Consider the following 12,358-nt stretch of genomic DNA (forward strand, 5'->3'; position numbering starts at 1 on the left):
CGTGTGGCTGCAATAAATAGTCTGAGATAACAAACACCTCTCTGAAGTTTTTGTTAGAAAGTCAGCCAGAGGACTCTTCTCTGGGCAGTGACTAATGATATTTGAATGCTGCTCTTTATGCAAGTGTGATAATATATAGGGTTGTTGTGGTGTTTTTATTTTTAATTGGAATTAATTTGTTGTAAGATGAGTCAAAATAGCGTTTCAGGAGGGCCTTCAAAGGAGGAGCAGAAACTAGAGGCAGAACATATATTTTCTAAGCTGACTCCAAACCTTTTTCAGTTTTCTGAATGAGAAGAATTTCCTTTCCTTCACACATTAATGAGGAAGGTTTCTACCCTGTATTCTATCCTGCAGTCTATGTACCCTACTGGCTTTCTGCTCAGTTGTGTGATAAAGGTGTGGAAAGCACAAGCTGGAGTATATTTTTAATTGGATTTTTTTTAAGGAAGTTTGTTTTTTTCTTTTTCTTTTTTCCCCTGTTAATTTGACAAGTGGAGACACTGTGAATGTTTACTCTGTTAGAATCACCTAGTGTAGGAGGGAGCAATGCAGAAATCTGGAAGATATTGAGAAATCAGAAAAAGTGTAGAGAGAAACAGACAATTATGAGGAACTGACTTTGGGAGGAAGATAGACATAGAAAATTTGTGGTTTTACCCACTTGCATATAGTTACTTTAAAATTATGGCCATTGTTATTTGCTTTGAGAAGTGTAGGAGGCAGAACAAGGACTTGAAAGAGACCTTGTTGTTCAAACCATTTTTACTTCTTTTAATGTGACCAGGTAGTTACCTTATTCTGTAAATTCCTGTAGAAAAATTCCTAAAAAGCAACGTTTCCTATGCCTGTGACACCAACATTTTAGTGAAGGTGGTAAAAAAAGAAATTAGCATTACCTTTGGAAAGAATGGCATGGTGCATAAAGTTTATGTACACACACAGAGGTGATACAAATATAATGGTTTTGGCTTAATTTCACTTCAAAAATTAAGAAAAAAAAACATAAGGAAGCACCTAAAATAGAGGTTTTTAGTTTTATTTTCCGTATTTGTTTTCCTGTTTTTCTCCCACTCACAAGCTGATATTTTTTAGTGAAAAACAAACCAAAAATTAATTGCAGTCTTCCAAGGCAATGGAAAATCATTGTGTTTTCATGTGGCATTGCTCAGTTTGAGCAGTTTTCAGAGAGAAAATCCTGCTCAGCATGAAAAAGGAGTTCCTAGTTCTTTGCCCAGGTTAGAGTTGGGAACTGACGAGAAGCTGAGGCCATGGGTTAATGTGGTACCAAGGGTGTTCATTCTTTAAAGCAAGAGTGATGCCTGTTTGCTTCTTGCAGCCCTCTGATTGCCCAGCAGGCTTGATTGAAACCCAAACCAACGGGCTTTGAAGCAAAGATTGATTGTTGTGCACATTTTTGATAACACAGCAATTTGTCTCCTTGGGTGTAGAGCTCTAATCCCCCTTTCGTTTATCAGTGGGGGATCAGGAGCTCTCCTCTTCCTCAGCCCCAGGTTTGTCACCGTGGCTCTGGCACTCCCTGCACAGACCCCATGGTGAAGATGTGCCCTCCCAGCAGCATCTACTCACCAGTTCCTCAGCCTGCATCTCATGGGGCTCTTTGGCACCTGCCTTGCTGCTTAGTTTAGAAATGTAAATGCTTAAGTCAAGAGCAGACAACAGAATTTTACGTTTTTGAGATTTCAGATTTCTTGTTTGCACACAGAGAATTCTTGTCCTCCCTAATTCTGTGCCCACATTCTTTTCTTCTGATTTGGCTGACCAGGAGGTGTTGTTTTGGTTTTCAACCAACACTGTGCTCCAGGATTTCAATCAAACCTGGAATTGTAGAATGGTTTGTGTTGGATAGGACCTTGAAGAGCATCTAGCTCAGAGAAAAGTGGTCTGGTGTATTTGTGTCACTGACTCTGTGCATCCCAAATAAGATGCCACCTATCCTGAGAAAAGCACAAGTCCTTGCCCAGCAGAACTGGAGAGTGAAAGGTGATGCAGATGTGGCATCATCTTTCCCTGTTTTGTGGTGATTGATCACCAGTCCTCAACCATACCCAGTCCCGAGTGCTGCTGTCACACAAGGTGTTTCTGTAGAAATCCCACGTGACCAGACAAAGTGGAAAAGCATCCAGTGTGAGCAGGACGTGTGCTCTGATAACTTGTGAACACCATCACGTGCCCCTGTAACCACAAGCTCCTGGGCAGTAATTCCCTCTTGGCATGCAGCAGAGCAGGGCTTTTCCACTGCTCGCAGCTTACTGAGGAAGCCACAGCACATCTGTTCAGTGCTTGAGCCACTGAGCATTCCCTGCATAGCCCGCCTGGATAAGCTGTCACTCTTGATTTTTAAAACATTTCACAGCAGAGGGTTAGCCTGGAATGGGGAACCTCTTGTGAGCAGCATCTGCAGAGGCCCCTCTGCTCACAGGGCCTCACCAGGCAAGGCTGCCACCTTCATCCCTTGGCCAAGAGAGATCACATCCTCTCTGCTGCAGCAAAGCAAACCAGATTAGTTACCCCTCCTCAGTGAGCTGCACACCTCTGTTTTGCATTTCTTACGTTTCTAGAGCAATGCTTTTATCTGTTCTTCCCTGCCACCAGCCAGGTTTTAGAAATGCTCCTTAGAACATCTTTTCTTTGTGCTCCTTCCAGAACACTGACTTTGCTTATCCTTCTGAGAAGAAATTGGCCTCCTGTTCTGTTACTCTGCATGTTAGACTTGGTTGGCTGGGGAGAGAAGAAGTGTGTATGCAAAGTCTCTCATTAGCCTGGAGATGCTAATTTCCTTAAGCCTTATTGAGAGTCAACCTGAGAATGATCCACAGCGCTTAAATTTAGCTTGCTCTTCTGAGGCTCCCTTGAGAAGTTTCTGTCTCTCTCCATTGCTATTACAGATGACTACAGTGATAAATATTTGTCTTTGTGAATGCTTCCTTGTTTTTTCAGTCTTTAACAGGGTGTATTTTTATTTCTTTTGCTTTATACTGTGCATTTCCTATGCTGAGCAGAATCCACCAGACTGAGGGAGTGGGCTGCTTTGTTAATATTGTTACATTCTGAGTTATAGCTGGTTACGTTTTTAACCTATGAGTCAGTAATTTCTGCCACAAACTTCAATTAATACGTGTCTCATCAGTGTAGAGACTAAAAGTTACAGCCTAACATATGGTTTGGTTTCATTACATTTGCAGAATTTAGTAACAATGTTCTTGGTTTGGACAGAGAGACATGGCTGAATAGAATTTCCTAAAAACATTGCCCACAGCCCGTCATCACCTTATTCAACAGGTCTGATTTGGAACACAAACAGCAAGTGCTTGCAGAGATTTGAAAACATATATTTATTTTTCCAATTCATAGAAGTTAAAAGTAGCAAAACAAAGCAAAAGCGTGCCATTCATCTCTCAGTTGCTGTCCCAATTGAATATGCTGGTTGGTGGATGATATTTTTGAATGTTATCATTCCCAGAATGTGTTTATTAAAAAGCCATTTCTCTATTTCTGTTGCAGTGAACTATTTCATAAAAAATGGTACAGAAGATGTGTTACTGTGTGGCAACAGCTCTGATGCTGGGTAAGTACTTGAAAAATATCTTCAATTCTGGTCTGGTTTTGTTGCCTTCATTATTATTATTATTATTATTATTATTATTACTACATTTTCCTCTAGTTCTGTCCACTTTTCACCAGCATGAAGTAGCTCTTTCAACTTCCTTAGGACTAGGCATAATAGTAGAGAGGATAATGGCAATATTGTGCATAGTAATACAATTTTCTCAACTGTAGGGAGGAGAAGTTTCTATGTGTCACTTACTCAGATTTAAAATCTTTAGGGGCCTTATTACAGTTCTTTTTCAATACATTTGAATTTCTCAGTAAAAAATTGTGAAAACTAAGTAAAATTTTGGCTGAGTGGAGAGTATTTTAATGGAAATGAAACAGAACACCTGGAGGGATTGAAACTGATGATGAATTCCTGGCTTTTGGCAAAGCAAGATAAACAAATCAACAAATGCCCCAAAAATAGCATGTTTTGGAAGTGGAAAGGTACTCAGGGTTGAATTGTGATCTACATTTGCACTTGATTTGATTATGGACTACATGTATTTAATGTATTTTCTCATTGTATAGACAGTGAAGAGATCCAGGGGTATACTAACATCCTCTGCATAAAGGACTTTATTCATATCCCTGCCATCTTTAGATGCCCATGGTTCCTCCTGAATCCCATCCCCAGGGTACAAGTGCACTGTCAGAGCTTGTGATTTTATCTGACAGCTTCTCATGATCTTGATGGAAGTGGAAGAGTTCAGACAGGATGGAAGGAGATGGGATCTCCTGTGGTCAGAGGAAATTATAAGTCATGCAAAGATTGCAGGCTGTTGGGAGTTGTATAAGGAGGAGGAAAATACCTTGGAGTAGTGGGACAGAGGAGCTTTTGAGCCAAATATGTGAGAGCATTTGAACCAGGGAGGTGGGTGTCTTAGGCCAAGAGAGGAGGGGAGGAGGTGAGATGATCTACTTCTGGAGGAAGATGTTCTGAGCTGGTAGAACCAAATGTGAAAGAATGCAAAAAAGAAATAAAAGGTTTCATTTAGGAGCAATTTAATGAGGGAAAAAAAAAAGGCATGTGTGTGCAGGGAGATGAAGGGAAGATGATATCTGAACTTGCTTGTGGACAAAAAGGCAAGAAAATCCCTCAGGTGCTGGGGAGAGATGTTTTGCTTTCTGCTGCCACTGCCTGTATCTGTATTGACATGAGACAAAGGGAAAGCTCAAAGCTCAGTGTCAGCCTTCCCTCTGCAGGCCTGGTGTGTCTGATGTGTATTGCCAGCCTGAGTTAGACTCCAAGATGCTTGGGCAGAGGGCCATGCTTTCCCCTTTGTTTGTTCCTCGGGAGGTACAATGTCAGCATCCATTAATTAGGGCCTTTGTTGATTGTAATACATTGTGTTTATCCAGGCTCAGGCAGAACTCCAAGGCTATTGGGATGTTTCCCGGGAATCCCAGGATCTGGCAATCTCCATTGTGCTGGTGAACCTCAGCCTTTGCAAACCAATATTGGGAAACAACAAGTGCTCTGCATAGCAATAATATTTTGTGTGTGATGGAATATTCATTGTTCTCGCTGGTGACCTGAGCTGTGGTGGTGGGAAGCTGCTGCTCATGGGCAGTGCTGAAAGGGTTGATTGCTACTGCTTTGGAATTGTTCAACTGCTGGGAAGTTACACACCAATCCAATATCCATGGAGTATTTCTATATTGGCAGCCTGTATGGATTTAAGGGTTAGTTTGTAGCAAGGTAAATGAGCAAACTCACCCTCTTTCCTTCCTGTTAAAGTTAATAAATTTGAGTGTCAGCAAAAAGCCATGGTTGGAGAAAATCTCTGGTGGAGGCACTGTGCCCACAAGAGAGCTACAGCCTGAAACAGCCAGGGGAGAACTTGCAGTTCTTGAGTATAAGAGAACAAAAATGACACCTTCAAACGAAGTGTTCTTGTACTTGTTTTGATAAATACATCAAAACTGCCAATATTTGTGACATCAAGGGAAACCAACTTTCCCTTTATGCCTCCTTTCTTTCTTCTTCAGCCTTTTGCTGTTTTAGTTAAGTATTTAATACCACTGGGTAAGGTTTAAATGCCTAAAAATGGGTAATAAATATTCCTACTTACACTGGGGTTTTTTAGCTCAGAATTACCAAGCATTGTCTCATCTGCTACACATTGCACAGAGTTGCTGCCAGTCATCCACTGCTGTTGTTTAAAGGCAGGAGGATAATTAGAAAGATGATCCTCAGGCCCCAGGGGATGTGTAAAGTCATGTATTCCCACCTGTTGGGACAGGCAGAGCATCATTTACAGGCTGACGTACTTAAGTGGATTTGTTTTCTCTCACCCTTCAATGGTTGAAGCCAAGAGCAAGAGTGGTCAACAGTAAACCAAAATCTGCATTCTTGGGACCTTCTGGGGCAGTTTTCAGCACAGGAGCAAGGGAGGGGACTTCAGAGGAAGCAGATGCATGAGGTTGTGGTTCCCTCAATTTTTAGTAATGAAATTCATGACAAGTGAGGACTCTGGGGTTGGGAGCCCACCAAGGCATCAGGAAGGTGGGGTAAAGAGAGAGAGCTGGCAAGGCCATGTCCGAGTGTTCTCAGCATTTGTGGAATGTGCTTTTGCTCACAGTTTGAATTCATCAGCCTCTGGGACACACTGAGGACCCAAAGGGAATTCAGGGAAGGGTGGTGTCGTGTGTTCTCTCCTGGAAGGATTTGTTGTTAGAGTGAGGGATATCTGTGTTGTGGCCAGGATATTAAATCTTGAGGTAATTGAAGAAGCCATTTCAGTGCATTTTTAAAAGCATGTTAATGACACTCTGAGGTTTGTCTGGTCACCGTTATTATGGAAGAGTTAAAAAAAAATCCAAATAAATCTGCTGTGGCAATTGTTAGGTGATGAGACTCAAGCGGTCTAATGTAAGAGTGTGTAGTGATGGAGACTGCAACCTGAGCTGGAGTAGCAAGCCAAAATCAGCAGGGAAATGATCATCAGTGGATTCTATATCACAGGCAATCTAATTATCTCCAAGGTGGGGGCTTTATTACATTACTGGGAGGGACTGTTTTCTGAACAAGCACCCAAGCTGCCAATAAAGCAGGAGGTAATGGATCTAGGCAATATTGATTCCAGTTCAGAAGGGATTTGAATAGATGTATGTCACTCAGCTGCAGCAAACATGTCTCTAGTACTTGACTTGGCAGGGAGGCAGGAAAAACCCCATTTATTTGCATTTCTAGATATGCTCAAGCAACCTCAAGAATCTGCTTTAAAAACCATGCTGCAGAGACTTAGTAGGAATGTCAGGGAGATGGCAAATTTCTTAGGTGCACAAGGGCTAATCTGTCTGTGGGTTTTTTTCCCATGTGATGCCTCAGAAACCTCCTTGAAACCTGAAATCTCACTTTTCTTCCTTTAATCAAACAGAACTTTTTTTTGCTGCTTTTCATTTTGTTTATCCAACTGCATTTTTCCCCTTGGTGTATTGCAAAAATTTGTTTTGTGCTTGCAAGGAACAGAGTACAATAGAAAGAAGAAGTAACTTTTGGAGGAGAGAGAAAATCAAATGATTGTGATCAATGATATTCTCTGGCTCAAAATGACACCTACTTGGTGTTTCACAACAAGCACATTCAGAAAACTACACTGATAGAAAAATTATTTGCTCTGGGTGACATATTGGTCAGACTGGGAGCAGTGCTAATAGTAAGGCTGTCTTAACAAAAAAACCTCCAAAAAAGTAGTGCATTTGCAGTTGTCGATGTTTTTAGATGTGTTTGGAGGCTAAATTTAGTAGTTCATTTGGATGTTGCTGCACTGGGATATACACAAATTGTTTCTCTTTGCAATGTCATTATTTTCTATTTTATTTGTTTAAAATAAATGGAGAAAGCTCAGATAGTCTGATTTTTAAAAAGGATTACAAATTCTATAAATTTGCTTCTCAATTTAATCCCCAGTACATATCCAATGTTGAACACCTTGTTTCAGCCTCAAGGAAGGTGCAGTAAAGACCCAGTGCAATGGTCAAATAATTGAGAGATCTTAGGTGGGAGCAGAAGGTGGAAAATGCTGTTTCCTTAGTGAAATCAAGTCCCGGCATCAAGTGGAGCATCATTTGTGAAGGCTGCAGAGCAGCAGGTAACAGTAGGTACCACCACATACTTCATATAAAAAAAAAAAAAAAAAAAAATATATATATATATATATATATATATACCACCAGAGCAGGTTCCCAGTGTGGAACACATCCCTGTCAGGCCACACCAACCCTCCCATGCAATTCCAGCTTTTATGGGGGCTGCAGCAGTGTGGAATTATCTGTCTCTGAGAAAGGAAAATGCATTTCAGCTCTAAAGCATTTTCACTTTCATCCTGCTGGAATTTCACAGGGATGTTTGTCTGCTGTGCTTTGGTTGCTGTTTTTATTTCCCCTCCTGCCTGAAGGTTTGGTTGAGCAGTAGAAGCAGCAAGGAAATTTGTCCATTAGGAGAAAGAGACAAGATGCTGTCAATGTACAAAGTAAACAAACAGACACGAAAGAGAAACTTAAATTCTTTCTTTACACTTTTTCATTTGCATTTACAACAAGGAGCTAGTTTTACAGAAAAATGTGCATGTTTTTAGTCAGTTGTACCCTCTTTGGATCAGGCTGCTTAATTTTTTTCCCTTACACATGATATGTCCTGTGTATTCAGCTCTTGGGCAGGAATAGTCTACAAAATGATCCTGACAATGAAAGGACATTTGCATCATGTCTGTACTGATATTACCAAAAAAACTAGTGAACAGGAAGGAAAAAGCAGCCAGTAAATCTACTTCAGGAACAACAAGAAAGCACCTTTGGCAACTGCATCCTAGTAATTGTTGCTATAGAAACTTTAGCTACCTTTATTCTTACTATGACCTTGATTTTTCTTAACAGGATACATTAAAATAGTGTTCACTGTCGGGCAAGATTCTCTGTGGTTTGGTGAATTCTGTCACTGAGCTCATTGCATATCAGGGATGAAGGAATGACCATGTGTTGTGGTGCTCCTCAAAGTGTTTGTGTCAGTCCTAACTCTTTCTAAGGCATTATCAGAAAAAAAAAACCCCAAACCAACAACAAAACAAACATTTGTTTTCTTCTGTGTTGTGGCATTTTACTAAGGTAATTAATACCCCCATGTAAAATTGCAGCAGATGCCTGTTTTCATGGTCTCCATGAGCACCAAAAGCAGAGTTTTTGTGGCAGTTTCTCCCCATCACCCTCCTGTCAGTGTGCTCACTACACGCACAGTGATGCAGCACTTTGATCTCTCTGAGCTGTAGTAACATTCCTTTGCCTTTATGCATCCTCCAGGCTGTGATTTAAAGCCCCTTGTAAAGGCTTATCACACTCCTGAAGGGTAGAGAAGAAACATGCTCCGTGCTTGTTTCTTCTGCTATCGGCTGCTTCCACCAGTGCTGCTGCAACTCTCACCCAGAACTTGGCAGGACAGAGCCTGGAAAAATGTCAAAGAGCCAGAACATGTCAGACAGCATCCAGCAACACAGCCCCAGCTGCACCAGAAACTGGGGAGCTGCACCAGGGCAAGGTGCACACAGCTGACTCTGTTATTCTGCTGCTGGCAATTAGACCATTGCAGCTCTAAGATGACTTAACTCATATCTGTGTTATTATTACTATTATTGCTGTTGTTGTTGTTATTGTTTTCTACAAGAAAGTCCTAGATTCAGGCCATATTGTGCTGGATGCTGGACAAATAGAGTGAGAAGAGCTCTCTTGGCTTGGAGGTCTGGCATTTCAGAGGTGCAGTCCATGGATGAGTGGGGCAGAGATGTTGCACATAGACACTCCTGGGGAGTAACAGCAACACCTGAAATTTGAATTTTCTTCATTTAATCAGATTGATTTTTTTTCTTTTTTTTGCTTTTCATTTTGTTTATTAACTGCATTTCCCCCCTCGATATATGGCAAGAATTTGTTTTGTGCTTACAAGGAATAGGGTACAAGAGAAACAAGAAGCAACTTTTGGGGACAAGAGAAAATCTTCAGTTCAGGAGAAATTCCTGGTTGGAAGTTATGTAGGACTACCCAACTTTGTCAGACAGGTCATGGTCTCTCAGTATTTAACTTGCTGCAGAATGGGTCCATTCCAGTAAATGGGATACTGGGAGCTTTGGCATGTGCATTACCCTCACCAAATGCAGCCTGATGTGGCTGGGCTCTCAGGTGGGAGAGCATGTAAAGTGAAGAAGGGAATACAATTTCCAAAATGTGTCCTCTTCAAATGTCACCAAAGCAAGGGTATTTTGGCAATAACTCTGTTGCTTAAACTACTAGAGCTAAAAAGGTAATTACACCCCAGATTGTCAAGCAATACTAGTGAATCTGTTTCAAACCTTCAGGCTCAGCAGCACACCTTAAATGTATTTACCTAGATCCTGATGTAAATCACATAAGCTTTTCCATTTACTCTGAGCTGGTTACAGTGACACGAGAGTGAGGATCGTCTGCTCATGGTGAGAAAACTTCAACAAACAAAAAGCAAGTGTGACACCTCAAAAGTGCTACCATGGGCATGACTTGAGGAGAAATACAGGTTCAGGAACAATAACAACAGTCCTCATTCCTAGGGATCAGTGGTGTGTTTGGAAGATCATGTCTCTGGTCAAACAGCAGCAGTAGGGATTAAATCCAAATCCACTCAATTCTTAAGGAGGGGTAATATTACCTCTTAGTCAAAGCTGTAATAAGCTCATCAGCCACATGAGAGGAGAAGACTTACTAGAGGCTACAGCCTTCATTAGGCACTAATCCACTATTATGTTTATGATGATAAATTATTGCCCTACATTTTGTTTGGTGGGTTAGACAGAAGCTCCACTGTCTGGCCACTGGATTGAGTCAGAAGAAATAGGATCTTGCTTGCCTGGCAGCAGTGTGGAGCCTGAGGAAGGCAGGAAGGCAGGAGAGGGAGTCGTGCCCCTCTGTGCTTGCATGTCATGGGCTGAACCCAGGGCTTCTCCACCTGCCTGAGCCAGCAGCCAGTGGGACAGGCTGAAACTTTCCCTGGATTCCAGTCAGCACCATGCACAGGTCAGCTCTGAGCCAGTGAGCAAGCCTGCTTATCGGCACCTCCTTCTCTTTTCTGCTCCAGTTTCCACTCTTGGTTGATGTCACTCTTTGCTCTGAGCATTTCTCTTCTTTGTCATCATCGTTTTTTTTCTTTTTCTCTGCAGCACATGGTTCAATTTGCTTGCACTTCCATCATTTCAGACAATTGGCACCCCTTCCCTTCCTTTAAAAAATGTCATTCAAATTCTCCCTGTCCATTTGGATGCTTGGAGTGAGGGCTGCTGGGAGCTCCTGGTTGGACCTATCCAAGATGAAGCATGGCACTGCAAGTCAGATTTTGGCTTTTAGATAGTAATTAGTGAGGAATTGCAAGTCAGACACTCTAACTGTATTAGTTCTTTAATATTAGAAAACAAAAAAGAGCAGGGGAAGAAAAAAAACCTGTGACTTTCAAGCACCCACTGACATCAATGGCTTTGGCTGAAGTGCTGCTGGCTTTTGGCCCCTTTCTCCTACATGGCCAGTTACCCTTACAACATTCATTTTTAAAAATATTTTTAAATATAATCATGTTTTAGAATGGATAGTTTCATTTTTTTGGACAAGAGCAAATGTTAGTCTGAGGATCTCTAATGGTGTCTAAGCCACAGTATGATCTTCTATTTTGACTGCTGTCTCCTCCCTCAGGAAAAGGAGAAAATATGGAAATTGCAGGGAAAAATACTCAGGTGTGTGGTCTAAAGGAAATCTGAGCCTCTCTTTTGTGGTCTGTGGACTTTAGCAGGATGAGGCAGGTTGAGGAAGACTCTGCTGTGCACATCAACCAGCCATGGAGGCCGTGGGCACTGTCTGTCCTTCAAAGGCTTTCAAACCCCACCTTGGGGGTTCCATTTTCAACCACCAGGGTGATTCCCATTCCCCAGGAATTATCCACATGTCAAAGACATCATCTATAAACTTTTCAGCTTGATTTCTGCATTTTTAGGCTTAAGGTGTGACTTAAACAGGAAGATGAAGAGACTTTTACCAAAATAGGAGATTTTTAATTTCTGCTGTGTCTGTGGTATGTGCTTCACTGCTTCTGCAGTGAGCAAGCCAGAGTGTCCCTTTGCAACCTGAACCCAAGGAAAGTGCAGCCCCCACCTCACAGATGTCACTGGTGTTGGCTCCTGGTAGCACATGGAAAACCCTTCCTGTATTTTCAGGCTCTGGATGTCACAATCCAGTGCACGGATGTTTTACAAATCTTCCTTTATTGCCCAACCCTATTGGCCACTGTAGCCTGGATCAGCAGGTTGCTTGGCTTGCCTAGATTAAACTCTTGAGACAGAGCATTTTGCAATTATGCCCCTCAGCTACGGCTCTCTGGCATTCCCAGCCTGTGTTATTTAAACCAAAGCTGTTTCTTATGTCCTTTAATTTCCTGTACCAATGCCAGCTTGCAGTGGTGATTACAGCCTGATGGATAGGTAGGTAGGCTGCTGCTTTTAACTTTTCTGAATCAATGACACTAATTTTATTGTGATCAATTGAACAGCATCCTGTGACACTCCTGTGGAGGATGGTATATTTATGTAGCTTGTTTTTGTTGCCCATCAGAGGAGAGTACAAACCTCTGAAATGCTTCCCTGAGGTAAAAGAAGCTGAAGAGTTTGCTAAAAATTTCAGAGGGGGTAAACTTAATGTCATACATGGAGGAAGGTTCAGTAAAATCTTGAGGCTC

At 41.7% G+C, this 12,358-nt stretch overlaps 1 protein-coding gene across 7 annotated transcripts in view; it reads left to right on the top strand.

Annotated features, from left to right (window-relative positions):
• LOC102069926 (sodium channel protein type 5 subunit alpha) overlaps window positions 1-12,358 on the top strand; it is a 218,491-nt gene that overhangs the window by 75,454 nt on the left and 130,679 nt on the right. For all 7 annotated transcript variants that reach the window (XM_074547507.1, XM_074547323.1, XM_074547581.1 and 4 more), the window contains exon 8: window positions 3,526-3,589. In XM_074547507.1, the coding sequence (XP_074403608.1) occupies window positions 3,526-3,589 (64 nt within the window). The remainder of the gene's footprint in view (window positions 1-3,525; window positions 3,590-12,358) is intronic.

The sequence above is a fragment of the Zonotrichia albicollis genome, chromosome 1, assembly GCF_047830755.1.
Source record: "Zonotrichia albicollis isolate bZonAlb1 chromosome 1, bZonAlb1.hap1, whole genome shotgun sequence".
Classification (NCBI taxonomy): Eukaryota; Metazoa; Chordata; class Aves; order Passeriformes; family Passerellidae; genus Zonotrichia; species Zonotrichia albicollis.